This window comes from Corvus kubaryi, unplaced genomic scaffold (genome assembly GCF_017639235.1).
Source record: "Corvus kubaryi isolate FWS band 111438036 unplaced genomic scaffold, C.kubaryi_AGA036_p1.0 65054, whole genome shotgun sequence".
Taxonomy (NCBI): domain Eukaryota; kingdom Metazoa; phylum Chordata; class Aves; order Passeriformes; family Corvidae; genus Corvus; species Corvus kubaryi.
In genome coordinates this window covers 24,277-36,600 of record NW_024581729.1, presented here as the reverse complement: position 1 = coordinate 36,600, position 12,324 = coordinate 24,277, and the positions used below count along the sequence as shown (strand labels likewise).

The 12,324-nt window shown below is 41.8% G+C and overlaps 1 protein-coding gene across 3 annotated transcripts in view; it reads left to right on the top strand.

The window, feature by feature from the left end:
- Positions 1-6: 6 nt before the first annotated feature.
- The window catches only part of LOC121672928 (pleckstrin homology domain-containing family H member 1-like), a 35,091-nt gene continuing 22,773 nt past the window's right edge, over positions 7-12,324 (top strand). For 2 of the 3 annotated variants that reach the window (XM_042045856.1, XM_042045859.1), the window contains exons 1-3: positions 7-59; positions 5,474-5,649; positions 11,288-11,350. In XM_042045856.1, the coding sequence (XP_041901790.1) occupies positions 5,509-5,649; positions 11,288-11,350 (204 nt within the window). In that variant the 5' untranslated portion in view covers positions 7-59; positions 5,474-5,508. The remainder of the gene's footprint in view (positions 60-5,473; positions 5,650-11,287; positions 11,351-12,324) is intronic. The other variant, XM_042045858.1, reaches the window with a different exon arrangement.

Below are 12,324 nucleotides of genomic sequence, written 5' to 3'. Positions count from 1 at the left end.
GGACGCCGCCGGCTGCGCCCGCCCTGCCCCGCCGGGCAGAGAGCCCCGCGCCGGCCAAGGTGAGCGCGGGCGGGGAGGTGCCCCGGGGGGGCGAGGGGGCGGCCGGGGGCTCTGGAGGGCCGGTGTGCGCGGGGCTGGCTGGCACAGCCTTTTACCCCAGCTTGTCTTTCTTCAAAGGTGACCATGAGGGAACTGGCGGGAGCATTCTGGGGGTGATACCGTGTCATATCTGTTAACTGAGGTTTGCTTTCGGGTCTGGGACTTTGGCCCTGAAGAGACATGGAAGAAGTGGGGGGAGGAATGGCCAGACCAACGGGAAAATGCAGCCCAAGAACTAAATGTGTGTAGGCTCTGCGGTCTCTTCTGCCTTCCTGGTAAGCCTCGGTGTGCGGGGCAAGACCTCTGCAGGTAGAACGGCACGACTGAGAGCCCTTCTTCCTGCCTCTAGGCACTTTTACTAGCTAAGCCACCTGCACTGATGTAGAGGGGAAATTATTCCCCGCTCCCTCCCACCCCAAGCCCGCGACAAGCCTTTTCCTTGTCCTTTCCACAGCTTTTTGTGTAATTTTCTCCCCCCACGCCCCTCCCCTCCCATGCTCTGCACATCTCAGGCCGCACTCCTGAACGGGAAATAGCTGTGTGGCTGAACAATTCCAATGGCCTCAGGGCTAAAAAGCTGGGGGGTGAGACGATTATGAAGTGGAAAGTGAAGTGTTGATTAGTATTTCCCCACTAAGTTTTGCCCATCGCCTGTACTGCTGACTCCCTTGATGCTGATTCAGTGACATGGGAAGAAATCTCTCCCCTTTCATATGTTACATTTATCACGTTTCTACTGATTCCTTTTGTAGTAAGATAGTAGCTGAAAGTTAGAGCAGTATTCAGTTCGGGTGTTCAGACAGGGTCTGGTGCTTTTTCTGGGCAGGTGCTAAGACCTGCCATCCCCATGTGCTGTGAATCCCTATGACAGCCTGCGTAAACCTATTGCTGAGCTGAGCAGACACATCTGAAATATGGAAATAGTGCTTCACTTGCCTTCACTGTTTGCACTGCATGAACAAAGCTGCCAACACTTTACTTGCATTTGTATCTGCACCTGAAAGACTTCACATTGATTGATTGTTTTGGCTTTTCAGGTGGAAGTGTACAAAATCTCTGAAGTGTTTTGAATTCTAGTTCTGAATCCACCTACATCTGCAACATCAGCTGATTGTAGCTTAAAAACACAAAGAAAAACCCCCAAACACATGACATCTTGATTTAAATTTCAGCTTCATCAGAATTACAACTGGGTATGGGCATTCCAAGTAAATATGATCATATTTATTTTGGATATGGCATTTAGAGTCAGAACTGTCTCTGACATGGATCAAAACTTACAGATATATGCATGAGACTTCTAATTTTGACTGCATTTAGCAGGTGGTTCAGTCATTTTTTTCTCCCAGTTTTAAGGACTTTTATCTGCCATTATTGTCACTGACAGTTGTTGGATACTTAACACTGAAAATCAAGCTGCTCTTTAAGAAGTGGCAGTATGCACCTCAGAATGAAGTTTTGAAAATCTCAGCTTGTTTGAACAGAGTGGCTGTCTCCTGTGTTCCAAGTCCCTAAAATAAGAGTATTGCCTCTGAAAATATCTGGCTCCCAACTTCTTCATATGCATTAGGGCAAAAAGAGCCAGTTATATATAAATGTATCCATATAAATTCTTTATCTGATATGAAAAGGACCAATATCTGGGAGAGGAAGGGGAATCAAAGAATGTGGTGAGAAAAGATGGTTAAGACTTATGAAAAAGGGCATGTGAAATGGCAGATCCAATAGAAGGGATTTAAAGTCAGTCTGTCAAAATGAAGTTGCTATTGTAATTCACAGAGTACAGATGAACTGCTTACGTTCAGGAGAACATGAGCATTTTAACAGTAAATGAAAATGCAGAATAAGTTTTGTAAATAAAGTTGATTTCTAGAGGTAAATATTAGACATTGTGATACAACATCTTTCTCTGAAAAAGTGTAAGGTTTTTGCTAGGAGAAAAGCTGTAATTCTAATCTCTAGACTTCAGAAATTATTTGGTATGATGACACATGGGGAAGTTATTAGCTTAAGTGGAGGATGGGGATTAATAGAAGAATGGTAAGATAGACAAATGACAGAAGAGAATGCGACAACACAGTGCTGAAGAGGGGGCTGTTAGAGGGTAGGTATTTTACTGAATTGACTGCTGACACAGGGGATTAATCTAATGACACAAAGCAAAATCGCACATTAGAAGTAGTAATAAAGTGGGCGCAAAACCTGCAAGAGCGCTCTTTAAAATCATCAGAGGAGGAAGAGATTCAGTTGCATAAACAGTAAGACTTCCAGATACCCAAAAACAAACTGTGTCTTTTAAATATTAGTGATCCTTAAAAATACTGCCTGTAATTAAAAATATAACATATGGTGATACTAATCAATCACAGGGTAACCACTGGCATGTTGACTTTTGCAATCACAGAATGGGTCAGGTTGGAGGGGGACCATGGTGGGTCATCTGATCCAACATCTGTGTTCAAACAGGACCATCCTAGAGAACATTGCACAGGATTGCATCCAGATGGTTCTTGAATATCTCCAGTGAGGAGATTCCGCAACCTCTCTGGGCAACCTGTTCCAGTGCTCAGTCACCTGCACAATAAAGAAGTTCTTCCTTATGTTCAAGTGAAACTTCTTGTGCATCAGTTTCTGTCTGTTGCATCTTGTCTTATTGTGTGGTACCACAATGGCCTGTAGTACAGAGAATCTTGATCTTTTGCAGATCTGCCACAGACCTGAGCTTTATTAATCAGTTCCAGTCCATTTGTAATTACCCTCCTGCTCTCCCACATCTGCCATTTACAAAGGAAAAGTCAGCTGAGCTTCCTCTGCTCCAGCTCTGTCGTTTGTTTGTGAATGTCGACCACCAGTGCAATATAGTTGTAAAAAAGGCAAACACAATCAGATGAGGCATTCCCTAGGAAAGGGGAAAGTGCTACATGCCTTTACACAAGGCTTTGTTGTGGATGCATGCTGCCTTTCACATGCAGTTGTGGTCACCCATGACTATGAAGGGGAGCGAGAAGAGAAGAACCAGCTCTTTTATATTATGTGCATGGAAGCTGGAACAGGTGCAGAGGGAGAGCAGGGAGCTTTTTGTTATGAAACTAAAGGAACCCCTTATCTCTAGCCTTGCAAAATGAGGCCTTTAAGGAGAAGCTTTTGATATCTATAAATATATCAAGGGATAAATATGAGGGAGGAAAAAAACCTAGCTAAACTGAGGGGCAATAATCTACAAGAATTAACAGATACAAGCTGGTTATGATTATATTTATGCTGGTAATTGGAAAGCAGCTCATTAAAGAGGTGAGGTTCTAGAATAATAGGAATAGTGGGAGCAAAACTGCCAGCATGGTTCTAGGGAAGGGCAGTATTCACTTATGAAAGGGATTATAAAATGCAGTTGTCTGCAGTGATAAAGAACAAGATGTAATGATTCAGGACACCTATACCATCCTAGACCCCCTATTCAGAACAAGGGTATTTTAATTCAACCAGAAGTTATGGTCTGTGCGGGAAAATTCTGCTTGGGCTTAAGTTGTTTGGTACATCAGTTTCATTTTACTTTGTGTCATTATCCCATTCCATTCATTTGTATGTCCTCTTTGGACTTAAACTTTATGAATAAAGACTAAAAGCTCCTTACACTTGTATGAAAGAGACAGAATTTCATTTGAGAGCTGAAGTATTATTTAAGTCCAAAACAGAGTTAGCTGTAAACAAACTTAACAGTGTTGTAGGATCCTTCCTTGACTTAGTGCACTCTTTCGGCTTGGGGAGAACTGAGAGCACTACCTTACAGGGAAACACTGTGGTGTTGAGAAGTGTACCCAAGGTAAGCTGGTTAAGTGCCTGGCAAGGAGTTAGGGCTAGAGATTAGCTCAGTGTGCTGGATGGGCTGTGGAAAAGGACGGCCTCTATTTCTGTAGAGCTGTAAGTCTGCTGCTTGTAAAACAGTAGTCTTCTTTCCTACTGTCGCGTGTTTTCAGTGCTGCATTACTGCACAGGAGTGTACCTTTGCTTTGTTTTACTTAAACCTACCTTCTGGAATAGTCTTTCACAACTCTTTGGAAAAGTAGGCAACTTGCTGTCTGGGAAACTTTCTATTACTGAACAAAGCAACCTGAACATAAAAATAACTCACAGGTAATGTTTGTAGCCAAGGGGTATAAAATGTTGGTCCTTAACTTGGAACATCAGACATACAGCTGGATTGAGTGGCTTGCTGTGTTATGTATACTCACACTATTATGTATACTCATGGTAATTTGAATCTCAAGTTTTACATGCGAAACATGAACCAGGTATCCTGACAAGTGGGTACAGCTGGAGGGACATCTTAAACTTTTCCTCTCTGCAGAGAAAGGCAGGTGTAAGGGCAATGAGGCTGAGTGACTTTGTTGCTCTCTAGCAAGTCTTGGACTGTTCCTTGATCTGTCACTGTTTGGGACTTGCGAGTTTGCCTGTGAGCTGGTGAGAAGTTCCTTTAACAAGTAAGGATTTAGTTGTTCTGATGAAGCTGAGCTCATAGCTGTTCTGACTTTGTAAACATTTTTTGTTGTTTGATAATACAGCTGGCTGCTGGACTACACACACAGAGTTGACCTTTTATTTCACAAATACCTGAATTTGGTTAAGAACACTTATTACCTAGATTTTTCATGCCTTTTACAATAAGCACAGAGTATCTGAAATGTCTAAACAGTTACTGAGTAGGAAAATAAAAGATCTTCAAAGACTACAGCTTTTTTCGGTTTCTGGAGTTGTGTATATCTCTTGATGTCTACAAGGACCTCAGTAGAGCAGCATGTTTTGTCTTTAGCCCTAACTTATTACTGGATGGATTCTCTTTGTTTTAACAGAGCAACTGTTTAGATACTGGGGCACTTCCACTCTTATTGTCAACTGACTGTGTCAAGTAGTTAAGGATTGGGAACAGTTGCTTAATACATCACATCATCTTAATACAGTCTTTATGAGATAAGACACAAGATGAAAATGTCTGTGTGATATCTGAAGCAAGAGGTTTTAGTGACTTGAGAGTTTACCGCCATACTGGAACAAAGGAGGCAGGGATAAAAAATACTCCTAATCTCTGGGTAGAAGCTGAGCAAGACTGTGAGGGTGGCAGTAAGGTTGTTTCTGGAATATACAGTATAATGCATTAGCAAATTATTTACTCATTCTAAAGGTAAATGTTTATCCATTAAGGGTGACCTCTGGCAGAGGGCAATATCAGTGACTCAGGGTAGTACCACTTAATCTTCTGCTTGGAGAAGAAATGGCCTTTGATACCAGTTCTGTAAGATGGACCAATGAAAACTAGGCACAGGGGTGATAAGTTTGTCCTTCTAAAATATATATATTTTTTTCCCTTTCGATTCTGTAGGATTTTTAGAGCACCTCGGACGACATCCTAAATGGATGATTAACTTCACAATGGCAGAACTCACAGTGGAGAATGGAAGCTGTATGGACTGGCAAAAGCGATGCCTTGTGTTGGAGTCCCAGCTCTTCAAATTCCGCTTGCAGGCAAGCAAGATCCGAGAGCTGTTAGCTGAGAAGGTGAGGCAGTGGTGACTTCTTTTACTTTGCAATGAGTTACGACACAAAAGCAAAAAATCTGTAAATACTGAGCTATCCAATAGATCTGTTACTTGCAGTGAGGATTGATTAAGTACAGCTTTGCTCTCTGCTTATCAGTTGAGATGCAGAGATGTGCCTGTCACAGTGGTGTAAAGTGGCATAATAAGAATTAGCCTTGTTTACTGCAAAATCACCAAGTATTTGGACTCTAGTGGAAAACACTGTACCAGCAGGATTCTGGATATCTAAAGTGACTGAGACAACTGCAGAGAAAGATGGATGTTTTGGATAAGATCAGTAGGATGAGGACTTGGCTGGCAACAGAAAAGCTTATAAGAGTGCAAATTATGCTATAATGTTGAAAGCCCAGGCAGGGATATGTGTATTGCCATAGTGTTAGAATAACACTTCATATCCAGTCAAAACATCCTGGGGATACTGAAGAGCAAGGCCAGATACTTTGAGATCTGGATGTTAGAAACTTGCATGGGATCTGTGGTTTTAGAGACATCTCCTACTAATCTCCTTCAAGTGCCCTCAGTGAATTTGTTTGCATCCTAGAGGAGAGGACTGGCGAAGATTTGAGGATTTTATTGGACTTTTAGTTTTTTGTTTGTTTTTGTCATGGTGTGAATTTTTTGTGGTTTTTCTTTACCTTAAATGGTGTTGGTTTTCAATTCGAATTAAAGCTTTTTCCCTACATTTGTATAAAGTCCAAGTTTGTAGGTTGCTGTGGGGATCCTTATTTTTTTCAAAATGTGTCTTTTACATTATCACAGTCCAGTCCAAGATTGCTCAGATACTCAATTACTGTAGGAAAGTGAGAACAGTTTCTTTCTGTCACAGTTTTACTAATGAAGTTGAAATCTGTACAGCTGACTGCAGTTTACTATACCTAATGACAGATACATTCTAAACTCACTTTTGCTCCATTTTGTATTATGTAACTTCTGTGTATATTCTTGTTTGTTGGTTTTGGATGTAAAAACATCCAGATGACAGCTACTTGAGAGTGGAGTAATTTTCATCCTTCCTTTCACTGTAATTATATTTTCACTATTGCCATGTACTGCATGAGACATTTTTTCCACCCTTCATATTTTAAGGAATTGTGTAGTTTTAAGCAGCTCCTTCATCTCTTCAAATTAGCTCCTGAGATGAACCTTAGTGATTACTTATGTTGAAAAACATTGAAAGTGGTTGTAAAGTCCATTTAGATAAAGGCACATTAAAAAAATCATGTGTAGATGTGTAACAGGTCTGGTAAAGACAACCAGTACTCATATGCAGTAGTTTTAAGTTTGCTGCGTTATGAAATATGTATTTTTGTGCTTTATTAATTTCTGCTTTGAGAAACTTCCTTACTACCCACACAAGACAAACCCACCTACCAGACTTCCTTGTTGGAGAACAGACTTGCCAGATATATTTTGATTATCTCTTTAGGGAAGTTTGTGGGTCATGGCAGAGAATTAAATTTTCATCTGCTTCAGGGGCCTGGCTGCCATTTCTCCAGCCTTTTAGTCAAAGCGATGTTCCCTTTGTTAAGATTAAGGAGTAGCTTGGTTCAGTGATCAGGTTATTCTGTAACTACTTGTACAGTGCTGTTGTAGCTTTACTTGAAGGGTCAAAGAGCTAACAGGCTTGCAATTCCCAACTCTGAATGTCATGTGGGAAGCCTCAGCAGGGACTGTGGGGCAGCTCCAGCAGGCTATCCTGCTGCTGGTGTACTCAGACACACAGTGCTCATGCTGAACACTCCTCTTGGGAAGTGTCCTGGGCCTTAGGTTCCCAACTGGTCTGTAATGGTTTGCTCAGAGACCCTCCTTCCCTCCTCCTCAGTCACTGCAGGACACCCCGGCAGTCACAGCAACAGGGGCTCCTGCCTGCGCTGCATCCTTCTCACCCTCAGGTGGGTAGTGATGCAGAACTGAAGGAGGTGCTTGGTTTATGTCTAGTGATGGCAGCTTCATGGATTTTTGTCATAGATTTTATAGCAACTGTGATTTTTAAGTTTTTTCCCTCATTATGAGAATGAAGAGATTCAGACTTACTGGGAGTCCTGCATTTCAAAAGAGGGTTTTTGTGGCAGTGAGGGGAGACCATTTTGGAAAAATGTGAAGTCTGCACAGTTTGAAGCTGTGTGCCAGCCTGTGGTAAGCCTTGTCCTGAGATCCTTCCAATATGGTTTGCAGCAACAGGAAAATTATTTTTTTTTAAAGTGGTTTTAGGTGGTGAAAATGAAGAATAATGTTAACAAGGGTGTGATACTTGCTCACCAGCTAGGTTGTCTTAGGTCTGGAGGTGACTGATTGAAGGGCTTGAAAACCTGATCCCCCACATCTTAAATTATTCTTTGTAACTAATTTTATGATTTCAAGACAGTTTTTACTGTTTTAGCTCACAAAAAACCTGACCACTCATGCCTGGCATTGGTAGTACAATGTGCTCTAACAGTTTAAATACTTCAGATTTTTTAAATCCGCTTAGATTCAATAATCTAGATCGCTGTTCAGAACATGAGGAATTTAAAACCCAGAGGTTTAACAGGCAGTGCCCTAGTTCACATAGTGTGAACTTCCACGCTGATAGCCTGGTCTCAGCTATCAAACAGAGCTGCCCAAGCTGCACAGAGCCTGGCTGGGGGATGGCATGGAGGAAGAGCCTTAGCCCCTGGTCTCCCAGACAAAGCTCTGCCATTCTGCTGGACCCCACAGGGCATGAGACCCCTGAGTCCTACCTTGTGGGCATTAGCAGGGATCGCTTTGGAAACAGGCAGTTCTTTTCAACCTGACTTTCTTGTACACACACAAGGAGAAGGGATACTCCTTTGTTGGTGAGTGGCATAGCAGGCCGTTGCCTTGGCAGCAAGTTGACCTGGATAGGAGTGAGATCTGGAACAGAACAGCAGGAGGAAAATGAAGCTGAGAGGTGTAGGAACTTCTTTTCACTCAATTTTATGTAGCCTCTTCTGAGCCATCGGGAAAGCCTGTGTGAATGGCTGATGGGAGGATCTTTTGCAGCTCTTGGAAGGGCCGTCTGGGTAACTTAACCTGCTTCTGTCTTACTTCAGTAAACAATGAACATTTGGAAAAAGGCTCTTTTGTTTCATGTAAGCATGGCTATTCAACTAGTCCTGTTTCTCCCATACAAGCTGTCTGGGCTAGGGTTTGAAAGAAGAGTTCCGTGCATTTGGCTTGGTTACGAAGTTTTTTATGTGACCTGGGTCACATTGCTTAGTAGCATTTGTCAAATTATAAAGCATTTTGAATGAAAGGACCCATGTAAATACCAAGCATTATTATTAATTCATTGAGGGATTTGAAAGAGCCATACAAGCATGTATGTATTAAATCTGATTGTGCTCCAGTGAGAGTGCTGACACTGGGGATGAGTGAAATAATGATTTCATGTACATGAGGAACACAGCAGTTATTTAACAGTTCATAGTAGGACAACCCAACGATGTAGGACAGGAAATTAAGAAAAGTACAAGTTCATTTAAGGCTACAGAGCGAATTAGGGTGACAAAAGTAATTGATTTGGCTGGAACTTAGCCATGTCACCCTGTTTGCACAAGTTTCATAACTTTTTTGGGATCAGGAATGGTCCCAAGTTAGATTCTCTGTCCTCATGAAGATCCATAACTGCTAGCAATGCAAAGCAACTGCTGGGACAGCAAGGAGGTTTTCAGTCAGAACAGTGCTGTCTTCTTAAAATAACCTGAGTGTTTCGTGATCCTTGTGGAGGATTGAATTATTAGTTTAAGAGGATAGCTTGGTAAAAAGGCCCAGAATTTCATCTGTGCTGTGAATGTAAACCCTGTCAATTAATCAGACAACTAGGAGAAACCATTGATTTTGAAGCTACTGTCTTAAACACTCTTTGTTTCCCAAAGCATATTAAGTCTCCACAGTAATTATTCTTAACATCTCTCTTTTGCCAATGTGTTTTGCTGCTACCGGTCTGGGGTGATGACTGTGCAGACACTAATAGATAAATGCATGGGTACATCACTGTACTGGAGGGACACATACTCATGTGACACAGCTGTTGACGTTAGATTGCCTTGAGCTCAGTCTCTCCTCTAAGACTCTTTGGTCAGAGCAGCTTTGTCTGACTGCAGTCTTCTGTGGTGTCTCTCTGTTCCTCTGCCAAGGAAGCATCCTTGATTTGGATATTAAGTTACAGAGACTGATGTATTTGATTGTTCCACTGAAAAAGCAAATCGGAGAGGTATCATGCTAAATGTAGCAGGTTTTGATCTTCATGGTTTTAATTTATGACATTGCTTTTTTAGTTACGTGACTATTGAGGTGTCTATGTGTATGTACCTTTTGATATGTTTGTTGATAGGGGTCAGTCTGCTTTTGTGTCAGTGAGCATGTATGGAAAGAAGAGTTGTCTTGTTGCCATATGAAGGAAGGCAAATGGAAACAGGGGAATGCTGCCCCATCCATTCTGGGTGATCAGCCCAGGAGGAGTAAGTCCCATTTTCAGAAATGCTGGTTTGGTCCTGTTAGTGACCAACCTGAACACTTGGCTCCAGTGCTTTATCAAGAACCACAAAATGTGTTGGAGAGAAAAGGAGCCCAGTTCCCTTTATAGTTTTCCATCTTTAAGCATGATTCTTTTAATCTTCTGAAGATTCTTCTATGTCATTCTTTCCATAGCAAAACATAAGTAAGTGCTGGAAACTCCATGAAGCATTCCTCAAATTTTGCAACTTGGTGGGTGAAACTTTGTGTCACTGACTTTGTATTAATGGGCTTAAATCTGAGACCCATTGAAGTAGGCCAGGTGGAAGATGACCTTGACAAACATCAAATGAGATACTAGGTTGCTATTTAAAGAAAAATTAAAATGAAAAACAAACAAAAAACACCAAAAACCCCCCCCAAACCAACCACCTTCCCCCCAAAAATGGGCTCTAGTGGTAAATTATTAGAAGAATCCCAGGTACCTCTGCATTTAACGAGAATGAAGAGACTTACAAACACTTAGGATAAAATTCTATTCAGTGTCCTTTGACTTCAATAGCAGCAATGCTCAGATGTCGAATCACAGAATTGTCAGTTTGCAAAGCTCTTCAAAATGAAAAGAATCATAGGAAAATTAAGATCATTGTTAATCTTGTCAGTTATGAGTCTGTGATGCTTTTGAAGCCAAAGCAAAGTATTCACTGGTTATAATGTGGCATCATAGAGAACCTGCTGTGAGCTTTCCAAGATACATTCATTTTTATTTACCATTGTGAAGGAATCCTAGATGAAATAAGATCAGGGAAGAATGGTTCTCTGTGGACAGGCTCCTTGCAAGGACAGCCCATGGTGTGTAAATTGTAGAGATGAGGTCAAGGCTTTGGCACTGTTCCTTTGACCCATGTAATGAATGATGAAGCTCACTAATGAGAAAATGGTTCCGGTATATTCAAAGTAGGGCAGAAGACTGCAAAAGGTCAAAGGCTTTTTTTTTGTCCTGGTCAAAGCTGTCCAGTTAACTCAAAATATGCCGAAAATCTGTAGGCTTGCACAAGTCCTGAGTAAAATGTGGATTTCCAGGTGATGTTAATTTGTTTTCCTTCTTTCCCCCTCTTCTTTCTTTTCTGTTTCTGAAGATGCAGGAATTGGAACAGAGAGTGATAGAAGCAGAGCAAAGAGCTGAGGATGCAGAGAAACAGGTAAGATATTCTTTTATGGTGGCTCTGGTACAAGTCCAGCAGTTAACTCACTCTAAATTCCTTCCAGTCTAGCATACTGACAGCAATCTGCAGTGCTATGCCCTGCTAGGGAAACACTGATTTACAATGGTGGATGGATTTTCTGGTCTACTTCCCAGTCTTTGAGCCTTCGCTGTGAACAGGTGCCTGAGTATGTTGAACCCTAAGTGAAAACCAGCACCTTATACCTTCCTGTCAGCTTCACAGCCTTTACCCCCTTGTCCATGATAGGCATGCTTCATTGGGGAAAAGGAAGGGAATGTTGTACCTCAGAATTAAATCGCAAAGATAGGGCTGCTTGGCAGGTCCTCAGGAAACAAATACTTAAGAGTACTGGTGAGGACTTGTCTACAAGTAGAGAAGGTTCTGTGAAAGAAGTAGGTTTTTCAGACACACCCTTATCACTTGTTTTGGACTGCTTAGTAATTACTGCTCTGGCTCAGGAGCCCATGGAGAAAAACAGTAAGAGCTGGATTCATTGTCTATTACTGTAATCATCTAAAAATTAAGCATATTGTCTAAACTAGTCCTTCTGTGCTTCTTGAGTAATGGAGAAGGGGAGAGAGGCAGACCAGCTTGTGAACAGGCTATAGAGAATAATGTACCTTTGGGAAGCAGACATTCTGCACTCTGAGGAGTATTATAGAAACAGAAGTGCCAAGAAGGGCCAGGTGGTCTGAGCTCTTGTATCACTGCAGATCACTGATGAAGGGAAAGCTTGAAATGAATCAGCTCCCTCCAGCTGGACAAGAGCTGCAGGACTGAGCACTAAGTCAGGGGTTGAAGGGCAGAAATAAAAGCCACACAGCCAAGAATGACTGTCAAAGATGATTTCAGAAGGGAAGGAGTGAATAAGCAGTGTTATAAGCACTGGGAGACATATCACCTGGGAATCAAGAACTTGGAGTACCTGGAAAGGTATTCTGTCTGCAGAA